Source organism: Pezoporus flaviventris, unplaced genomic scaffold (assembly GCF_033815535.1).
Source record: "Pezoporus flaviventris isolate CSIRO_AGI_PZ_B2104156 unplaced genomic scaffold, CSIRO_AGI_Pfla_v1 ptg000001l, whole genome shotgun sequence".
Classification (NCBI taxonomy): domain Eukaryota; kingdom Metazoa; phylum Chordata; class Aves; order Psittaciformes; family Psittacidae; genus Pezoporus; species Pezoporus flaviventris.
In genome coordinates this window covers 50,738,326-50,761,363 of record NW_026892549.1, presented here as the reverse complement: position 1 = coordinate 50,761,363, position 23,038 = coordinate 50,738,326, and the positions used below count along the sequence as shown (strand labels likewise).

General features: G+C 38.1%; 1 protein-coding gene across 3 annotated transcripts in view; it reads left to right on the top strand.

Annotated features, from left to right (window-relative positions):
- MYO1B (myosin IB) overlaps window positions 1-23,038 on the top strand; it is a 114,089-nt gene that overhangs the window by 58,384 nt on the left and 32,667 nt on the right. For all 3 annotated transcript variants that reach the window (XM_061457340.1, XM_061457332.1, XM_061457323.1), the window contains exons 6-13: window positions 197-243; window positions 2,821-2,884; window positions 11,289-11,387; window positions 11,736-11,839; window positions 12,587-12,734; window positions 13,426-13,544; window positions 14,326-14,412; window positions 14,737-14,802. In XM_061457340.1, coding sequence (XP_061313324.1) covers window positions 197-243; window positions 2,821-2,884; window positions 11,289-11,387; window positions 11,736-11,839; window positions 12,587-12,734; window positions 13,426-13,544; window positions 14,326-14,412; window positions 14,737-14,802 — 734 coding nt within the window. The remainder of the gene's footprint in view (window positions 1-196; window positions 244-2,820; window positions 2,885-11,288; window positions 11,388-11,735; window positions 11,840-12,586; window positions 12,735-13,425; window positions 13,545-14,325; window positions 14,413-14,736; window positions 14,803-23,038) is intronic.

Genomic DNA, 23,038 nt, shown 5'->3' with positions numbered 1-23,038 from the left:
GTGCTGGGACAAATCTTCCTTGGACTTCCCTAGGTGTTTTCTCATCTGTGATCATGTCTGTCACACCCCATGTGTTCCTGGTGACTGATACCCAGAAGTTTGATTCCTTTAATCTCTAAACAGTCACAGATATCTTTTGCATTTAAATATTTTGTGTTGATAGATTTCATTGTTATTTGTTTTTCTCTTTCTCCAGCTTTTGGAAATGCTAAAACTGTGAGGAATGACAACTCCTCTAGATTTGTAAGTATTTTCTTCAGGGCTGAACTTGAATTCCTTTTAGGGGGGAGTGTGTTACATTGTTGGCTCTTTCTCTTTTGCCTTGTATCAGACATCAAGGCACCTGTAAGGAGGGAATGAAGAATTTGGAAAGAGAAGTTTCTTACAGTTGTCTGCGGGCTGTGGTGTTTGGAGAAGGCAAACACCTTCAGCAACCATCAATATTTCATTTGGTACATTCAAACATGTTCTTCTTCCGCAGTGTGTTAGTAGTGCATTATTAGCAGTCTTTTAAAACGTGTTTCACCTCCTTGTCAGAAATCCTGTTGCTGTCTGATGTGGGCACAAAGTTCTGCTAAGAATCGATGTTGAGGCTAAAAAAAAAGAAAAGGAAAGAAAAACTAAATAAATTAGGATGTGACAGTCTGTGACCGGATGAAAACATAATTACAGCACAGCTGGAGTCATTAGTTTTCTGGCACTGGTGGCTTTAATGTTGGTGACCATGTCCCTAGCAACTGGTCTGCTTAGCAAACTGATCTTTGTGTGATCTCCTTTTGCATCAATACCTGTACATTTTTTGTTAAAATTGCTACTTCAGGTTCTCATTTTCTCTCTGATGTTTCAAACTGTGCTTGCAACTTTAGTTTCAATATAAACATTTGTAATGTTACTTTTTTTGCTTATATTCTTCATAATGAACTGGTTGAATTCAGGCTTTTTTTTTAGCATGAAACTGAATGTGGAATTATAGGAGTTGAGAATTGGCCAGAAGTGCAAACTAGAGTTGGGAGATTCAGTTGTGGGAGTACTCATCACAGTTTCTCCTGCTAAAATCAAAAGACTGAATGCAACTTTGTAATTTGCTCACTTATGTGCAGAAGAGTAATATTGTGAGCTGCGTAAAGTAGACAACAGAAGACAAATTAATACACTGGGAACATGCTGCATTGTGAGTAAAAACAAATGGATAAAAGCTGCGATATTGTGACACTGAAAAGTGTCTTTTTTCCACATGGGAGATGTCTCTTTCTGATTCTCAAGGGTTGATGATACTGTGAATGCTCTTTCTGCAGCTGTCATTGCCCCTTCTTGTGAACAGAGCAAAGGGTCTTCATTGCAAGGTCAGGGACAAAATTTGAGGCACCGTAGAAAATTTTTGGGGATAAAAAGGATTAGAAATAATGCAGCTATGAGAGATGGTATACTATGGAAAAGAGGAGGAGACAGCGAAGGGGAGAAGAGGTGTCATTTGCAAACAGAAGTCTTTCCAGGACAAAGTGCAACCGACTACTATTCTGCCTTTCAAGTCCTTGCTTATAAACAAAAAGCTAAAAATACTTTTGGAAACATCCAGCTGGCCCAGTCCTTGGGAAATTAAAATATAATTATCTGATTTAATTCTTATCTCAGAAATTTGAGTCAGCTCAGAATTAACTTCAAACAAGAAAGTACAAGTACTGTCCTGTGTAGCCTGCCTCAGGAGAAGAATAGAGTTTAAGTAGAGTCAAGCCAATCTTGACAGAATACCCAGTAAATTAGAAAGTATTATTGAGGGAGTCAGTATAAAGTGCTTGGTTTTGTGTTCTGTAATTAAAAGAGAACGAAAAAAAAAGAAAGCTCTTCCTAAATGCAGTGAATAAGCAAGTATAAACACAAGGCTTCTGTTTTCAATAGGTTGGTTTTGTCCTCTGTTAAGTAAGCACCAGAGAGTGGTGAGATCATTTCTGTGCATGGTTTGTGGAATTTGGTTGAATTACTACCAGCAGTTTTTATCTTTCTAAACTTCCGTGCCAATGTAATCTGCACTGCTTTTGCCTTTTCTACACAGATGGGTCTGTCCATTTTGTCACTGTTAAATGTAGCTGTTACTACATTAAACTCTTGTCATATACATTAACATGATGCAAAGACAAGAGCGATCTTCTGTGATGTGGAAAAGTCAGACAGGAGTCAGGAAAATGCACTGTGCCAGTACAGCTAGAAATGAAATCGCTTTTCTGGAGACAGTCTGCTAATTGTTGCCTCTGGTCTCCTGAGTTATGAGGGAAAGAGTTCAGTGGGAAAAAGCCATCACTTTTACAAGGCAGGCACACGCTTAGGGACAGACACCCCACGATTAACTAACAGTAGCTGTTGCCGGCCAGTCCTTCATGCCAAACTGTGCGGCTATCCTTCAGTGGCCTTGACTCACACTCTGAAAACATTTTACACTTAGAAAATGATTCTCTGTGGAAGATAATTTCTTCCTGCATTTCCTGTTAATAAGCATGATAATACCTGCACGGACACATTGGTGTTGTTGGCTGTCTAGAGAAAGTTTATATAACATTTTCTTCATAGAACCTTAGAAACTGAGCAAATTACTGGGTTGTGTTACAAACCTGATTAAAGCTATTCTCATGAAAACCTCTGGCTGTGATAATGCAATTGTCTTAAAAGCTTTGAATCATTTTCTGTTCTTCAGAATTTGACAGAGTGTGCAGGAGGTGCCAGATTTCTCTTTTAATCTGTAAAAATGACTAGCTAACTACTTTGAAAATGCCTTGAGCAGTTTTTCTTAATCAGAATTTGCAGTCTTAAATTATGTTGCTTTCACAGGGAAAATACATGGATATTGAGTTTGATTTCAAGGGTGACCCACTTGGAGGAGTGATAAGCAACTGTGAGTATTACTCTTGGCATCAGTGTATTAACAGCTTAAAGCGTTTTGTTCAAAAATAAAGATGGTTAAATTATTGAAAAGATGAACTGCATTTGTCTAATCAAATCTCTCCATTACATGATAAACTCTGCTTTTTAATGTTATTGTTTTGGGGCTGAATAGGGTACCTTCTAGTGAGTGAAGACAGACTTGAAAGCATGAATAGTGAACTTACTGTGTTGTGTAAAAGGTATTGGGTAGTGTGTGTGGATTCGTATACTCTCTGAAGCATAGCAGATGGATAATGGTATCTGAGACTCTTTTCATACTTGAATCCCTTGGGTCAGTTTTATGACTTTATTTGATGTGTCATGTATTTATGGTAGATGGAGTCTGAGATAGGCTGTTTTGTAATGTTTAAAGTGATACAAAGTATGCTGGAGGTCAGCAAGAGGTGAGTATGTGTATTTGGAATCAAAGCATTCTGTACTAGTTTTGACATACCTCACAGAGTAGGAAAAGGCTTATCGTGAGAGAGGACAAATGGCTGTTGAGTTTAGGTTTAGGCAGAGGTGGCCTTGGAGTTGTTACTTGACATGAGAGTGCTGCTATAAAATCTATGGCGATTCAGGAATTTTAACCAGGTCTTTGTTGGGAAGAAAGTTGCTGTGAGCTGAATGCCAGCCCAGTATGCTGTGTCTTTCTTTCCTTTTGAGAGTTTAAATGCAGCTTTTAAAATAAATTGCTCTTCTGTGCTATATAAAGCTATGTTTGTTTGCTTTTCTTATTTTTTAAGAAGGGATGGATGAGGGCAGTGAGTGACTATACTAGGTGTCACTGACCTAACATTGACCTCTCTTCGCACTTGGCCAAATTCATTGCTCTTTCTAAGGCTGACTTTCTGATTCCATTGGCATTTTACTGGTTGTGAAAAAATGAGAATCACCCAAGGTGAACTGAGTGCTCCATGTGCAATACCAACATTTTAACACATTGTGAAAAATTTTATGCGCAAACATAGAGTTTGTTTTTTTTTCAAAAGGTAAACATCTTTTCTGGACCAGGTCACCTTTTGGAACTGAAAGAGCATGTTTTTTTGTGACAGAGTAAATCTGGAAATTCAAGGCAGTCACTATTGAAGCGTTTACGGCTATCTATTAACTTTGTCATTTGGTAGTGAAATCAGAGGCCAAACATACTCAGTGTATTCATTGATAATTAAATGCAAACAAAAAGGTTGTGGCAGGCTAGCTGTGCTGTTTGCTCCTTTTTATTTTGTATTCAGAAGAGATACATAGGAAAAAAACCCTCTTTCATAGTGGACATTCAGCAGTTTGTAAGTACCATGCTGATTCATCTAATTAAAATATTGTATCATACCAAAAGGCAGTCTAAGTAGCTACTCTGTAGTTTATCTGCCTTATATATCTTTGCATGTTGTAATTACAACATTACATGTAATTATAATGATGTGATGACAAATGTAATCAAGGGCAGACATGTTTTTAGGTCTTCCTAAAAGCTGCCTATTTTAGGCATCCTCCTTGTCTTTTCACATTAATACATATCTAATAGCAAGAAGATTAAATTTAAAAATAAAGGTCTTTTGTGTAATCCCTGTTGTGGTAAAGATGTTACTTGTTGAACTTCATGTAATATGCATAAAATTTGACAGTCCATCCCTCTCTTTTTAAAAAAGGAGTTTGAATTCTGTATGGTTTTAAAGCAAGTTTATTGTTCTGCTTCAGATCTTTTCCACATATCTGCAGCATTGATTTGCAATAGAAATGTTCCTGTTGTGAGGTATAACCATCCTGGAGATACTGCGGCTTAACATTATTTTATACCACTCATAATTTACTCTGGTTTTAGTCAAATTTAGGATTTGTCTTCTTAATTCATCAAGTAGGAAGTAGTGCTGAAGTTTCCTATCCTTAAAAAGGAAGTATGATTATACTGGTCATAAGTATTCTTTGATTTCTGACCATCTGTTGGTATTGTGTTAATATGATGTGAAGAGATCATAATATTTTGATTAAACTTTAATAGTTGTATGTGATGAGCTTGATTTCCAAATATCAAAGAAGTTAGTAGGCTTTTTGGGTCACAGGCTATGTCACCAAGCTGTATTTCATATCATGAGTGACTGGAGGCAGACACCGTGGACATCTAGTTTATTTTGGTGGCCGGAAAGGTAATGAAGATAAGACATAAATTTTATCAGTCTGGTAAAGATAAGCAGAGACCCATTAGGCTGAAAGGTCTTGTTTGAAATGGTCTGGCCTGTCCTACTCTGAAATGCTGTGAAGCTCTGTGAAAGGCTAGTCAGTCTGTCCATGACCCTTCATGTAGGGCTGACGCTATTGTGACCTACCCTTGGGCCATTCTTGTGATGCCCTTCAATGAACTTTTACTTCTTAATGACAGGGGTTAACCTACAAGTGAACCTTTCATGGAATGGAGCTAGAGGGTAAAATTATCATGACAATGCATACTGTGTCTGTCCTGTCCAGTTTGCAATGAATGGAAATGTCCATTTGCTTTAGTGGGAGCAGAGAGATCTGAAATTTTTAATGTGCCATAAATGGAAGGGTAAATCGTTTGAGTAAAATTAGAATGGGAATAATGAAATGGAAGAGATTGCAATGGAAAGGGTTTGTGATGCCTATTAAGTCAGAACTTGTATGTTCCCAAGCTGAAGATAACTTTATGTTTGAACAGTGTAAAATGCACATAGACCAATTACATGTGCATTACGTGGCTGATCAGAGCTTTCGACTGCACTGATTTCCAAGGCGTTTGACATGTTGCTGTATGTGCAGTCATGAAAAGAAACTGAGAGTGGAAACTTTGAGATGAGCGTTGGTTGAGGTAAATTCAAGTTTATTCCTTGAGTCAGGATTTTTTTTTTTTCCTTTAGACTACAAACTAAAAGTTATTTCAGGTAGTATGTGTTATATTTATTTGACCCTATGTCAGCAGCACCCAAGGGATGGGGGTGAGCAGGAGGGTGAAGAAGGCTGAGTAAGCTGAAGTATGTTGTAAGCCTGAGTTGTTTATCCTCCCTTTTTGTTAGTTTTATGTGAAGGTCCCAATTTGTTTTCCTAATGGGTGGGAGATGCAGGAATCCATGTAAGGTGAGGTGCATAGTCCTGGTGCTAGCTAACAAAAAGCCCATCTATTCATTGGCTGACCTGTTTCCTGTGGGGGTGGAATTGAGAGGCCAAATTACTCCTGTGAGCATTTCTGAACCCTGAACTTTCACTGTACTGTCACTTGTGGTTGTAGACATCCCATTACTGTTTTGTAATAAACACCAGTCCCTACTGAAAGGTGTGCTGCTGCTTTAAAATGCATTGACAAACAGGTTAATTGCATTTACATTTTCTCTTACTGAATTGAGTATGAGTGTGTCTGCTCTTTCTGTCCTCCCATGAGGTGCTCGCAGTTGCTGGTGTTGCAATGAACAGTGTTATCAGTGCTTATGTGCTTAGAGGTTTTTTTTTTTCCCCAAAGCACTTGTGAGGAAAGGCATTTGGAGAATTGGGTAATTAACTTGCTTTCACCTGAGTGCAACATTGTGGAAATACATTACAGAAACCATTAATACTATTCTTAGTTTTCCATTTATTGTAACTACTTTGTTAGTGGGGGTGAGAGCAAGTGAAAGGAGAATAGTAGTTTCTTTTTCACCTGTAATTATAGAATAATACATATTTTATGTAAAAATGGGCATGTTTGGTTTTCAAGTAATAGGTGCAGTATCTTGTACAGCTCTAAAATATGACTCTCTCCACAGATGCTGCATCTATTTTGCACTGAAGGCAATGTTTGTGTGCACACTTGGTTTGTTAGTTTTGTGACTGTTTTGTGTACACTAAATGTTATGGTTGAAATGGTTTTGCATAGTACAGTCCAAAATATTTCATTCTTGAAGTTGTTCAGACCTCTTGAAAAGTAGGGATTTTACAATATCTTTCCCAGAATATTTCTAAGTCTTGAATTTTCACATTTCACCTGGAATTTCCTGCTGAAAGTTACCTAGCTTCTAGCATTAGGTGATCTTTCCTAATCTGCCTAAGCCCTTCAGTGATTTAATGATTAACTAGAAGACAACAGTGTTGCAGGTGAAGTACAGTATATGTAATACCTGCTTTTGAAAAAGCTGTTTTTAACCAGCACAGTGTACCTAAAGCCCAAATAACAAGTGATTAAGAAAGGCCTCTGTTTTGCCATCTTTTCCAAGAACATGAAAGAAGCCTATGATGTTCATTTAAAGCAGCAACTTTTTAAAGTTAGCAGAGTGATAGTGATAACTTTACAGCATGTTCTTCTTTACAACTTGCTTGTTCATTTTAAAAGACAAAAGTAATTACCCACTTACTGAGAAATCAACAACTTGGGCTGTTGATTTTAGTTGTGTGATTGCTGTTAGTAAGCTGCTTTGCTTAGGGAAATATTACACAAATTTTACAATTAGACATTATGGAAGGAGATACTCCTTCTCGTTGATTTTTGTTTAACCTTAACTTATTCCAATATCTCCCGTGGTCTCCCTGTTAGCACAGTTGCCAGTGTTAAGGCAATTGCCTTGCCTAAATTAGAAAGTGTTTAAAAAACCAAACAATACTAAACGTTTTGATTAGTTCATTTTTAGACGTCACTTATCACCTGAGTAATCAGGATTTAACACTCTTAAAATTGTGTAGTCGTATTTTCACTGCACATACTGCCCAAATGGTAGCTTTTGTTTGATACAGTTATGGATCATTTCATTCAAGCGAACAATAGTATAAACTTGATGGGAATAATGGGAAAATACTCCTGAGAAACCACTACTGGGTTTTCTTTTTTATGAGTGGCTTTTTTTGGTGACAGCTGAAGAAACAAAGTATGAAAACAGAAGAGAGAATTTAGCAAAATGTCCTGTAACTTTGGTTGAAGAGCTATAAAGGTCCTTAGCCATGGCCAGCTAAAGAGACTATGACCAAAATAAACTTCTCCTGCATTATTCAGAATGTACCAAAGTACTGTTGGTTTTTCTTCATTTAACGTTTAATTTCTTCATGTTGAGTTCAGTTGAATGGTTTAGCAGGATGCTCACACAGATCTCTCACATTTAAACCAGTATTATCTGGGAATAACAAATAATCTTCAGCACCTGAGGAATGTAGATGGATTTTGAGTCATCTGAATGGATGGATATTCAAACAGGATGATTTAAGAAGTGTTTCCAGGGTGGACCTTTCCAAAGGAATTTAATTTTTACACTTGCTTTAATACAACCAACATGTTAAATGTTTCCATTCAAGCAGAAGTATTGTTAGATAATGCGGAAGGAATCCATAAATACACCATATGTTGTTCTGTATGTTCTCTCCAGATAAATCTCTATAGTCACTATACATAATTTATACAGACTAGATAACAAAATGTAACATGTATAGAGATTTGGGTTTTTTGCTTGTGTGGGTTTTCATATAGATAAGCACCATCTGCCTGCACATGCTGCTGTAAACAGAATTGCCAAGTGGATGCATGCAGAAATCTTCTCTCAGATGCTTAATCCGCAGAATTTGTAACCATGTGAGAGTTAACACAAAAGCTACAGGTTGTGCAGTAGTTGCTTTAAGGAAAATATATTTGGTTGATAAATTAAAATGCTAATCAGGACAAACAAAGGGAAGATTTCTGAAGAGCAGGGCAGATGGTCTGGGTCTTTTCTACCAGTCTGATTTCAGCCTGCATGTGAACAGAAAGAAAAGGGGAAAAAAGGAGAGTAAATATAGCTTTAGAAAGAATTGGTAGCAGCTTTGTTAAGGTAAATACCTGATTTTCCAACAGTAAAAAAGCTTTCTGGAGCTCTTTCCCTCAATTACAAAGGCTGGCAGAATATGGAATATTGGGGCATTGGGAAGCTGACTGTTAATAAGTTAACCTTGTTGCTTCTTAAGTATATAAATAAGATGAACTGTGGTGAAAAATCCAAGACAGTTATCCTTCTAACATAGCTAATTTGGCATATGTTCAAGAAACTATTTGTTAAATCTGCTGAAGGCATGCATGTAATTAGAAGAAGGCTTACAATATGTAGCTGAGCTTTTGTGACAGCATTGGAGTAAATTTATATGTGGAATATTTTAAACCCAAATAAGCCAAGCCGCACTGCTTCAATACACTTTGGAAATACAGCCATTTCCTGAAGTGTGTGTAGCCACTGCGGGAGCTGAAGTTGTTTGTTTCTTTGAGATTAAATTTGGCTGCAGTCCATTCCAACACTTCACTGGAGAGCCTTCACAGCCAGCGTGACTGAACTGCTTGGCCCTCACCTTGCCTTTCTCAGCCCAAGTATTAACACTTGGGTGGATGGTGGACCAGCCTCTCCCTTTCAGTTATGCATTAAAATCTAGAGAGGACCAGGTATCCAACAGGTAGGTGAGCTAACTGGTTAGGCTAAATAGGATGACTGATTTTGAACCACAGCTCAAAGAGGAGAGCCCCAAATGCAGGTGAAGTTAGAAGCAGAGTGGCTGCACACCAGGCTGCTGGTGAGAACTACAGCTTCTGGTCTATGCTTTTCCAACATAGCATCAACAGTCAGATGTTAGTCTTGTGTTTAAGGAAAAAAAAAGATGTCAGTGAAATGGAAAAAGCAAAAGTGGAAATCTGTAACCTGCCCCAGCCAACTGTAAAGGTGAGCTGCTGGCAAATGTGACAGCCACTTGTTTGTGTGTGTCTTGGGTGTGCTTTGTCATCAGGATGTGCAAAACTTCCAGGTGCTGAAACAGGGCCACTTTTGGAAGGAAAAAGACTGTAGGGTTATTGAGTTATAAAAATACAAATGTCTGTTCAAAAAAGGCCAAAGTTCTCATGTGGTCACACAGCACAGTAGGTGGGCAACACAGGCACAACATTCTGCCTGTAGCTAGAGAAAATATGAATGGACTCTATTGCACTGTTCTGCCCACAGCAGGCACTCCCCTTGGGCTAAGTAGTGGTGTGCCAGAAAGCCAGTGGAGCCCAGGGACTGAAGCCTGACACAGAGGTACCTGCTCCCCAGCAGCATCCCCTGGCAGTGATAGAGGGAGGGTTTGCAGCATAAAAGGGGCTGCACTGAGCAGTGCCTCTAACTTTCCGGATTGCTAAGACTAAACAGGCTAAGTTTCACTGGATATTACAGGAGCCAGGCAGGGGAAGTGTTTAGCAGCCCCACATGTCCTTAAATGAATTGGTGTTCCCTGTGTTTTACCATTGTTGAATGTCTCAACTTTGTGGGAGTTCTTCTGTAGATTGACATCCAGGGTGCGTTAACTTCCTTTTTGGAGCTTGCTTCTTGCATGAGCATAGCCTAGAGAGAGCTTAACCCCAGTCAGAGAGCTGTGGTGGTTATGCGGTAACAGGTGCACGGGGAAACTCCTTTGTTGCGTACTTGGAATGAGGCACCGAATGTCTCTGTCTTCATGTCACTGGATATATGTAGCTTAAGAGAAATTGTGTACTGGGAACTGTGGGTTTGCTATCTGGAAAAATGGTGTGGAGCCCTTGTTTGCCAGTGAGAAAAGAAGGAAAAACCAGAGAGTGACACTGATACCTGTCTGGGGTTCTCTTATTGCACACCTTCCCTGGTGCGCTGGGAACCACAGCCTTTCCATGTAGTAAAGGCTGTGGTCCCCAGCTTTGTATTGTCACCTCTGTGGTAAATATGATGGAGTGTCTGAAGTGTTTGCAGGGTGTTACAAGTCAGGCTGCTTCTGCTGTCTGCCTAGATTCCTGCCCTTATGGGTAAGGTTTAGAAATGTGCCCATCACTCATGCCAGTGGTCGAAGTGATCTTGTCAGATTACTCAATGAATGCAATGATGCTTTTCAAAGTGTTGCTTTTCTGTTTCACTTGAAGTGTCTTATGATGGAGCTTCTGTCAGTCTCATTGGGAGTTATTTCATAGTCTGATGCACCTGAGGATCACAAAGTGCTCCATGATCATTCAGTGTAAATTCTTTATTTGGCTTCCCCCTTTCATTTTCCCATCTTCCCTGTGCTTAGCCTGTTGACATTTCAGTTCTTTTCAAACCTTTACCCATATAATTAATCTCACTAAGTCTTAATTTTGTGATGGTACTGTAAATTGGTTGACATCTTTTGAGCACCATATTGATTGTCTCCCTGACGTGAGTTTTCTTTGCAGCTCATAGACTGCAGCTTTTGTGAATATACTGGGTTTACAGCTTGCTCAGATAACTTATTTGAGAAATATGTACTGATGTGATACATTCTGATAAGGTTTGTGCCTACCATTTATCACTTTCTAATTTGCTGCTGATGATATAAAGCAATGAAGTAGAGAACGATGGGGGATTATGTTCACATAAAAAAGTTTTGCTCCAGCAGTCTTTCCCTGACATGTAAGATTTTGTTTGCTTGTTTAGATCTGCTGGAGAAGTCTCGTGTTGTTAAGCAGCCAAGAGGCGAAAGAAACTTTCACATTTTCTATCAGATACTGTCTGGTGCATCGGAAGACTTCCTCTGTAAGTGTTGCCCCTGTGCCATTTTCAGATGTGGGTTTTCTTCATACTTAATGTGCTTTTCCACACCCATCATCTTTTGTGGGAAATGTAATATGGTGGTAGCGGCAATAGTAATACCTGAAGTAAATATATGGTTTGGTATTAGCTGAATATCTGAGTCAGGAATGGCTTTGCAGTGTATTATAAGCAAAGAAGAAAGCCTATTCTTATTAAGAAGGTTTATAATAAAGATCCTTGAAGAAAACTTAAACCTACTAGTAACAACAGGTCTTAACAATACTAATTCAGGGATAAAGGAGCTAACAACAAACATGCTGTTACTAATGATATTTTTATTTGAATTATTAGGCAAACTTAAACTGGAGCGGGACTTCAGCAGATACAACTACCTGGGCCTTGATTCTGCCAAAGTGAATGGAGTGGATGATGCTGCAAACTTCAGAACTGTTAGGGTAAGAAGAAACAGGGGTTGGGTGTAAGCCCCAAAGGGCTCAACATGAATAAGAACAAGAGTTCTTGTTCTCTAGGTCTGGCCAGTTGGGCTGGGCTGAGAGGGCCATCTTCTATGAGTGCTAGCACCTTTCATGCAAGAGTATAGCATATTTGTACAGGGAAGCTTAGGTACAACTAGAAAATGCAAAGAACCAAGTTTCTAGTGGAAATACAAAAAAAGACCAAAAATAAAAAAGGAAGGAGAATTAAAAAGCAGCCCAGGCCCCTTGATGAGCCCATAGAAAAAGTTGCATTGTGTAGCTGCTTATGATGGCAGCGACTGATCTTCGCGAACCCAGTGATGCTGACCAAGTCAAAAGGAAAGCAGGCTGGGATGGTTCTCAAGATGGTTTACTGTGGTGCTTTTTGCTTGATTGTACTCACGGATAAGGAGAATACAGGATCCTGTTACCCAGTCTATGCAAATTTAGATTCTGAAAGTTACTGGCTTTTAGAGCGACAGAGTGAACCAAGAGGACAGTATCTTCTGTCAATCTGGTCATTTGACTGTGGAAAACTGGGTTGGGTTACAAACTTAATTAAGTGGCTTTAAAAAAAGAAGTACTGCATTTTAGAAACACATAAACTGGAGGAATACTAGAAAAGGACTGGATTGACATTCACATCCATTGTTATTCAACCTTTTTATATATATGTGTGTGTGTGTAGATTCTTTTATCTCATAGTTTTATCTGTCCCATTTCCAGAATGCAATGCAGATAGTTGGCTTTATGGATCATGAAACACAGTCTGTTTTTGAAGTGGTGGCAGCCGTTCTGAAATTGGGAAATATTGAATTTAAGCCTGAATCTCGTGTGAATGGACTAGATGAGAGTAAAATCAAAGATAAAAACGGTAAGATGAGATTAGTAATGGCAGGAAAAACACTAATTTGGCTGAAGTCATTACTAATTTTTGTAATTTCTGTAGACATACTATATCCTTACAGATGAATTAAATTAGATTGTTTCCAGAACTCACCCGCAGGCAAATATGAGTTGAATTCTGTGCAATGTCAGTTGTCCTGTTTGAAATTCCACAAATGATTAGTTTCTTTTTTTCTCCACTTTCTTAACACTTTCTTCTGAAATGTTAGATGGTGCTATGCATTTCTGCAAGGGCTTGGTTATTCTGCAGTGAAGGCCTTTTTTTTTTTATAGTAGGGCATCTCTGCCTGTAACATCAGATTCATTTCATCATGTTTTTTGCAGTTGATACCTTTTGAAAGTTCATTTATTTTCATTTGGAAGTTTTTCTTCATGAAAAGCAGTTACTGACAGAAAATCAGGTATTTACCTTCACAAAAATAACCAGATAGAAAGTGCTTTCAAAACTAATAACTCTGTTTTCTTGTGATGTGCATATTTTTAAGAAGCTTTGCTTGGCAACTGTGTAGCTGGCAGGAAGTGTTAAGGGGTGGTTGTTTCTCTTGAAGAGAACCTGATTTGGGAAAATACTGAACTACTTAAGAGCCAATAGTTTTGTGGAAGGAAAAGCAATGATACAAAAGGATTCATTATATTTACACTCTGCTTTTTCATGTTAGAACTCAAGGAAATCTGCGAGTTGACAGGTATAGACCAGTCTGTATTGGAAAGAGCTTTCAGCTTCCGGACGGTTGAAGCCAAGCAAGAGAAAGTTTCAACAACACTGAATGTGGCTCAGGTAAAAAGAACACCTGAATTAAAAGGAAAGAATTGTTTAAAATGGCAATTTATTCTACACGACTAAACCATGACTGCCCAAATAAAAGCTACAACTAATAGGGTGTTCTGAATAGAACGTATAATCAACATAAGTGTGTTTTTTCTTCAGCAGTTTCTAAATGTTCAGGTGGATGTTTTGCTTGTGGGTTACCTCAAAAAGATGCAGAATAGGAAAGGGTTGCAGAGAATGAAAAGATGAAACGGTTCTGCACAAAGGCATGTTGAAAGTGTTGTGGCAGACTGTTTTCATTTAGAGCAACTGGTGTAATTTCATGTGAGTTGAATGCCCCGGGGTTGCTGAAAAACTGCTGCTGCCAGCGTCGACTTATCTTTCTGTAATGCTGTGTGATTGCCACCTGTGTCTCATCAGCTCAGACTAGCAGGAATGTTGTTTCCCTATCTGCAGCTGCTCAGCTCCCTTTGCCTAGGGTTAGGATGGGGGATGTGGGTCTTTAGAGTATATCCGGGTGAGCAGAAAGGGAGCTGAAGTGCCCTCATTGTGGCTGCTGTTCCACAGCGGCCAGCCCGTGGCCAGGAAGGCAGAGGGGTACATCACCAGGCTACCAACACTGCCAAAGTGTCCTGACACCCCTGGACTGGCTTCATTGCCTGACTGGGCAGAGGCACTGCTTCCTGAGCCATTCCACTTAAAGGTTCATAGCACCTTTAAGATATGTCAGTAACAAAAATGTTGGGAATAGCCCAGCATTTATAACATTTTTCTTCTTTCTTCTGTTTAGGCTTACTATGCCCGTGATGCTCTGGCTAAGAATCTATACAGTCGACTGTTCTCTTGGCTTGTTACCAGAATCAATGAAAGCATTAAGGTATCATTGTTTTGTGCCTGTAAAAAAATCAATAGAAACCCTTTAAAGTGGTTGGTAGAATTCTATTTGCCAATTTCATTTTTCCTAGTTGTACACTGTTAGACATGGTACAGGTGAATAACTGTATCACAGCTCAACAAATTGCTGTCTGCTCTGTTTTTAAGCTAATAAAATAATTCATGCCATGTGTATTTTGGGAAGCCATACTTAACATTTTAGTTTACAGACTTTGACAGCCTACTCATGAGATGCATTAGTTTTCTTGATTCCCAAGTATGAAATGTACAGATGACTGACTCAATGTTTAATTACTATCTTTTTAAGGCACAAACAAAAGTGAGAAAGAAGGTAATGGGGGTGCTGGACATCTATGGCTTTGAAATTTTTGAGGTAAGACCTTTATAATGGTAAACATTTAATGTGAGAGCTGTTATTAAAGTTTAATAGCATAGATCATGAATCAGAATACATGTAAGTTTGAATCAAGTGTGTCATTCCTGACTTAGAAAAGTAAGCCAAAGAGAGATGTCTTAGCATGTCTGGTAATTGAAACAGAAAGTTCTGAAAGCCAAACTTGTGTTTTTACACCATAGGTAAACAAATACTTATGATGGGTAAACTAAATACAGTGATATACATTCTGAGCGTAAGAGAGACTGTAGTGCAATTTCTGCCTTGAGGCATTTTGTGGATGTCTTTGAACAAGCTTTGTATTCTTTAAAAAACACAACAACGATACATTTTTTTCCCTGTCAAAATCAAAGATTGAATTATATTCCTTTTTATCTCGATTCCCTTTGTTAAGTATTCTGTACCAATTCCTAACTGACGATCTGTGGCTCACTGCTGTTTGTTTATGATAGTATTTTTAGACTGGTGCTATTTTGAAACAAAAATCAACGAGGAGTTTTTAATTAGGTTAGGGAACGCTAGGGAGAGAGTGTTTTCATAAATCTTATTCTGACAGGGTTTTCTAAGAGATTTATGTATCTTGGTTGGAATCTGTATAGTGTTTAAACTAGAAACTCAACTGAGGATAAAAATCAGCCGAAAACACAGAATCCTTACCCACTTCCCTACATCCCTCTTTGAAAATCCAGGGAGTATGTTTAAACTATGTGGAAGATGGGAATAATCTATAAAAAGAGTAATTGTACATGGGAGGGTGCTGTAAGTTTTATTTCAGAAGCATGACATCAAAGTATGTGCAAATCAAAATACTTCCATGAAAAGGAAAAACAAAGCTGTTACTTGCTTCAAGGGTTTATTAAGCTAGGTTGTATTGTTTGCATTAAACAGAAGAAGGTATTTATGAAAATACATTGCAAGTGGTCAGGTGTCTGAATGGAGATCTCAGTGCCAGATCTCTTTGGAGCTGGTCCTTGGCATACCTTTAGAAAGCTGGACACTGGACTGGTACTGCTGACATCTTCGGGCAGGACTCTTTGTTTTCACTAGCTCTTTCTTTTATGTTTGATGAAGCATAAATATGTAGGCTGAGGTGGGAGACAGAAGCTTGCACTAACACACAAGCCAAATGGGTAATTGTGTTTGTGGGGTGGTGTTCTAGAGACAAGGCTGTCTCTCGTATGTAATTTTCTTATTTTGTTGGAGTTCAACATCTTAGAAGGTCATGAGTAAGTAGGTGAGTACAGGAGATGTAGTTCTGCAGGAGAAAAATGAAAGAACAAGGCTCTCTTCACTTTCATACTGAATTACAATGCAGCTTCCCTAATTTGTACAAACTCAAAAGCTTTAAAATAATGCAGGTAGTGCTGTTCACTCTTCAGTTCTAACTTGCATGTTTTTTTCTGCTGGGAAAGATGGGAAAGTTTTGCCTCGTGATTCGAGGATCAAATTCATCAATACATTTGTAGAAGAGGTGCTCATGAGGCAAGAGCGCTGGCCAAGCAGCTTGGTTCAGCAACACGGAAATAATGGAGTTATATATGAACATTGAAAATGGGAGTCAAGTAGTATGCCAGAAGCATACATGACTCGTACTATACCATGTTTTAATTTAAGCGTGTTTGAAAAAGAATCTTGATTGGTTTAGGTTTCTAGAGGTCACTCCTACAGTATTAGTATTGGGACTGCATAGCAGTACTGTAATTCAAAGGATGGATGATAGACAAATTGTCCATTAGCAAATCCTGAATCAGCTGTATTTCCTATACTACCCACTTAGTTATCCTTGTGTTTCCAGACAGGTTCATTTTATAATCAGAAACCGTTGACTTATTTTCAATTAAATCAAAAGCAGAGATATTATTTTGAGGCAAAACAATTAATTTTCTATGCAGCTCTAGTTTGAACAAAAAATGATGTAATGTCATAATCCTTAAATTGAGAAAAACAATTCTGTGATGAACAGTTGCTTGAATGAATGTCATGGAGTAAGGTCAAGCAAGAGAAGAGGATGCTTACCACATATTTTTATGTCAAGTTTTGTAACAAATGAATCTCACAAAAATTATTAAAGATCTTCAGAAAATGCTTACAAAAACAATTATTGTTGAGAATTTAAGTAACTACTTCATGGAAAATATAGTGTTTAAAATTAATTATATTAAAACAATAAGCAAAGTAAATTTTAACAGTGTACAATTCTGTAACTCAAGGAAAATTCAATAATGTCTTAGGATGTACAGCGCAAAAAGTATAGTGGTAACTGGAGCCGTTTACTCTGTGGTATGTTTGTAAACATGATGGCTAAACATTTGAAATGTTAGCTGAGGTGTAGCTAATGGCAGTAACTATATCCATCTAATTGCAAATTACTTAACACCTTTGACTAAAAATGTGTGGCTCCCTTCTGAACCTAATTCTTAAGTCAGATACTGACTTCTGTGTCTGTTCTGAAGGTTAGAACTAACATCATTTCTACAAAGAATGTTTTTTGTCAAAAATGTATTTGATAGGCTGAAGGTAAAAAAGTCTACTTTAATCATGTTTGTACTAAGGAAGCAGATAGGTTTATCATTACTGCATGTGCTTTACCTAGAATGTTCTTGTACCTTGGAGACAGAACTCCTACTACACACTACAGAAGGGGTAGTAGGAAGTTTTTTATGTACACGCAAAGTATTTACACATGAAGCTTAATGCCATTGAAGTAAGTAGGAAGATATGTGTTTATTCTATTATATTTTTCCTTTAGTGCTGCACTTGCCCATCAGGGTAAGAATAAACTGATGATATTCTAATTTAATAAAGATGATAAAGAATATCTGATGGACAGCCACAAATAAGAATAAACCAATGATATTCTAATTTACCTGTTTTGTCCCGAGATTCTCACTTGAAAGTTATTGTAATATATTATAGTCTGCTTCCACTGCAAAAACATTAGTTTGCTACAGATTTTTGAGGGACTTGTTTTGATTCCTAATTCAGGGCAGAGAGTATTTCTTGGGCTTTCTTCAGTATTTCTTCAGGATGACTCCTTAGCTCATCATACAATTCCTCCTGTAAGAAGAGTAAAGAGATCCAGATTTCCCATTCTGAAAGATCCAACACTTCACCTTCTGATGACAATAGCACTCTTGTTCTAATTCAGTTTGCATTCAGTAATGCAAATAGAAGCTTATATAAATGAGATTTTTTTTTTAATCAGTTTTTGAAAGTTTATTTGCTGTCCATTGTAATTTCAACATTTTTCTGTAATTTAAGATTGTTAATTTACAAAGTAACCGGAGCTTTCTTGAAACTTAACAATGGAAAGTTACTGAAGTATTGATAATGCTGGCATATACTCTTTGGGATTTGATTTCTGTTAGTATTTTATCAAGGGCAAACCCAAAAACTATCCAAGAAAACAGATTTAAGGATGTGGCTGTCCAAAAATTCAGATTAGGGAATTTAAATCTATTGATAATCCTCAGCCTCTGTGGGTTTGGCAGATGTCAACAGCAAGCTTGGCTAAACAATCCACAAAATAGGTGCTGCAAAGCTGTGTTTATTTTTGAATCCTGCTGTGCCCTTTGTGATAAGCTGTGTGCAGGGACTGAGCGTTTTGAAAGCAAAATGCTGAAATTCTGAGTGTCTGTGTGAGTTGTCTACGGGCAAGGATTTAGAGACCAGGATTAGTGTGAAAATGCAGGCTGCAGGGCCGGGTTGGCTCGGTGACGTTGCTGGAGCTTGAGCAATAGATTGAAGCCTGACGCTAATTGCTCCACAATTATGTTTATCCACATTCTTGAGTAGCTGCTATATGTAGTCAGTCTGCAGTCTAGTCTAGGCATTTGAGATGGGCAGGGATGATGGTTGGTGGTGGCACGGGGAATTTCAGGACCAGCTCGACTGTAGACTTCTTGGGGTAGGTTTAGGAGTGCTCCTGCATTATTCCATGTTTGTTTCTGTATTTTGGGGCAGAAGTGTTTTCCACATCTCTGCAAAATGTGGAAGGGGTGGGGTTTATGAAAAAGAAAGAAGGCTGAGGAAGGCAGATGACTGGGGGCTTGGCAGGTTTCCACAGAGATGAGAAGAGAATCTGTTCAGTTTGGGCATTTAATTTTCTGTTGTGTACATTTACTATGTAGATGTGGGTGAGGATGTATAAAAATGAATGTCATGCAGAAAGTGTGAATATTTCATCCTGCCAAGCCTTTAGAGATAAAAATGTGTCTGTGCTATTTGGCTTAAATGCTTTATTCTGAGATTTCAGGTGTCACTTATGTAGCTGGTCCATATGACAAAGCTAATGATTTGGAGTGCAGTTTTATGAAAGTTGAGGCTGCCAAACAAGGCTTATTCTTGAAATTTGACAGGCCCTGAGAAGACAGTTTGAGAGTGTGAATGCTTTTTGCACAATCCCTTGGCAGAGCAGTTTGTTCCACATGTTTTAGCCTGATGAGAAACGGGGATGTGCTGGGCATAGACCTGCAAAAATAAAGGCTGCAGAAAGAAAGGGTTTGTTTCCACTTGGTCTTCAGACATCTGCTGAGGGCTGACCTGAGGTGATGTCAATACCTTGTTTCTGGGGCCAGTGTCTGACCAACTCCTTTTGCTCCATGTACACAAGAACAGTCAAAGACATGGCAGCATCCACATGCTGCATAAACTCCAATAGTAAATAAAAATACCACCAACAAAAAGATCCAAACAAGACACCCAGCAGGAAAACAGGGTCTGTTCCTCACAGTCTGTGAAGCACTTTGGTAGTACTTTACATTTTATGGCAGTTAGCTTATTTCTTCTGTGTAAAAGACCCTTGTGGTGATAGGAAGAAGCTTGGTAATGTTGCGTGCACTACCTAAACTGTCATCTGAACATTGACAAAATTCCAATATGTTTATTGAGGGAATCTGTTAGAAATATGAAGAATGAAATTTCATTATATTAACATGTTCATAGTTGTGGTAATTTTCTGTTTTAAGAAGAAGGTAACCAAGTAAGGAAGGGGTAAACATTGAAAATTACTTTCTGAGATGTTTAAGGCATCTTAAAAAATTGGGGAGATGTTTCCACTTTTACTATAAACCTATACAGCAGCTTGGTCCGGTTGCTAAATAGTTGCTTTGCCTTTTTTTATCCTGTTCATTATATGAAGGAAATCACAGCTGCAGAGCATGCTCTGAGCTCCAAGGGATTGCTGCTGGCTCAGAGACTTCCCTTCCCACACCCCGAGGATGATTTTAATGGAGAAGGTTCTAGTTATTTGCTAAGAAGACTTATTAAAGAGGAAAAAAGTGGCATATGGAGAAAATTGGTGCTTTTGGGTTTTTTTCATTCTTTTAGGCTCTGGAGACCCTCTCTTCATGTCTTGACTTTGGCTCTGAGCCATGGGTTATCGGTTATTTTCCTAGTTGTCTTAATATGCAGACCATAATTTCCAGCCTCCTTTTCTAGACACTCTATCTTACAACAGATTTACTCTTTGAAATTGTTTAGCCCTTTTCTGATGCCTATCCGCATATTATATACTGGCAAGGGGCAGTACTAAAATGTGTGTACCTGGCCCTCTAATCCATCTAATCGCACAGGGCAAAGCCCATGTAGTATGAAAGAGAGCTGTATTTTTGATCTCTAATTGATCAACTACCTCTGCTAGGAAGTGTTATGAAGGAGGGGGGCTTTACAGAGAGGGACCCTTGGATGGACCCCTAGGTGCTGTGGAGATTTCAAAATACAGTTAAGGTGATCATTTCCTTAAGTGCTAGAATGCTTAGAAGCAGAGCTAAATCCCAAGAAGTTAATCACCATTTAATTACACACGTTATAATTTAAGTATTTAGAGAGGATTATTTCACAAAACACAGGTTTATGAAGTAAATCCCATTGGCTGGCTGTTTTCAACAGAGGAAATGTTTGAAGTGCTGGAGCAATAGACACAAATGCTCTGCTTCAGGTTGTGAGAATAATGTTTTGCCCTATAGCATCTGTTCTGTCTTAGTAGAGGAATGGTTATGATTAGGTAGTGGCTCTTGCCTACTTGTAATTTCTGTTGTTCCAGGACTGTAATTTATCAGGTTGAGTTTGTTGAAATGATTGTACCTGGGTTTCCCCATGGATCACACATACATTTTGCGCACTGGACTCACTATAGTTGCTTCCCCTTTTAACTCCAAATTTGGTTTAAACATGCTTGTCTGGACACCACAGCTGAGAGCAAGATGGATTTCGGAGTGCCTGGTTCTCTACCAGTGCCAATAAGAACTGAAGCTGGTTTGCTACACAAGTATGGAAAATGGATAAGCCCTGAAGCTTCAGCATACATCTTCCTTGCTTCCTTTAGACACACTTAAACATAGTCTGATTACATGTATGTGGAATATTTATAGTTAAATGATATGCTTCCCTGGCTCTTTGCCTATAGAGATATTTACACAAAAGTGCAGACATTGTTCTGTTTCACATGAGATATATTTCAGTTACGTTTGATTCCTCAAATGTTTGTATATATAAACAGAAACACGGGATGAATATTGTTAACATATCTTCACTGACTTTGCGAAAACTAGAAAAAAAAGTTAGAACTGAGTACATGAGAAACATGTAGCTTGTTTTTTCTAAGATAAAAATGTGTCTTTTTTCATTTTGTTTAAATGCACTTTCTCCTTCTTGCTGGTTTTTCATTTTCTAGCATTTGTATTTCTTAGTTTCACCTCATAAACTCATATGCTTCTGTGGTCATACGTAAAAATCCCTATCCCCAGACACCACAGTTGGATAGAAATTAAATTTGCTGGTTGGTTTCACCATTTATTCCACCATTCATCTCAGTGAAGTAAGTATGTTGGTCTTCTATCATCATTCCTTTTGCCATCTGGCTTTTTCGCTACTACTCTCAGTAGCAGTCTAGGGGGCTGACAGAACTACTGGGGATCACCTGCCTATGTCAGGAGAAGGTCAGAGAATTCCAAGTCCTGGAGCTGCATGGATGCTGAAATAAGTTACTTTCTGGGGCTATATTTGTTAGAGCAAAACCATCAATCTCTGTATGCTTTCTCCCCTCCATATTGATCAAAAAGTTCATTTTAATAACATTGGTTCTGTTCATTCCACAGTCTCGTCACTTGAAGTGTTTAGATTTTGTTTTAAATTATGTTTTTCCTTTAAATGTTTCTCATATATTATTATTTTGTTGAATGTGTTCATATAAGCTACTTGAAAAGGTGTTGCCCAACACCTTTTTGTTGGTGGTTGTAGACTGAGCAATATGTAGGTTTTTGAATAAGAACTGGAATCATGAAAGATTATGAAGGAAGAGGAAATATTAGGAAATACCTTGTATAGGTTTTATACTGATGATACAGCTGAGTGTACATTTGGACAATACTACATGTTTGATTTGGGGAAGACAGTGGAGAAGACATAAGAAAATTGAATATTTAAACTAGGGTTTTATGAGGCAAGGGGAGAAGATAAGAATTTATTCCTACCTCCTACTAGTATGGAAAAGTACCCAGTTTTCAGTTTTAAGTAGGTATTGTCTTAGCTGCCTCAGTGTCTCTGGAAATTGCTGGAATCTTGGTACTCATGGGTGAATTTGAATTCTCTGTGGGGAGAGAAGGATAGGAGGTAGCTGGTTTTCATATGAAAATATCCTGGATTAGAAATTTTGTGTTCTAAATCTAGTGAAAGAAATTACATTCATCATCAACATATGGAGACAATATTTTCAGTATTTTACTGGTATAACAGTTTTTAATGTCAGGAACATCTATACATGTTTTTTCAGATGATTCCACGATATGCATGACTAGAAACTTCCTGTGAAGAAATTAGGTAAAATATTAAGGAAAAAGAAATATTTTCCTTCGACTTTCAAGTACCTATTTGTAACTTATATAAGAGCAGTGGTTCAAGAGAAGAACTTTTCATCTTTCATGGTTGACTCTGAACAACCTGAGCAAGTACAGCATTGTGATCTGCTTCTGTATATGAGACTATATTTTTACCTGAAGCAGAACTTTTTAGAGCTCACAGACTTGCTATTTATGAAACGCCACCCTGTTGCCTGGTAGTTTGAAGGTTGATAAAGAATAAAGTTGTATGAGCAAGACACCATTATCTGTGAAGTGAAAAACATGGTGAAGTAGGCTTTGATTTTTGTCAGTGAATTTTTCTACTTGTCTAAATGTATTGTTGCACGTTATAAAAGGTTGAGGGGATTAGCTGAGGG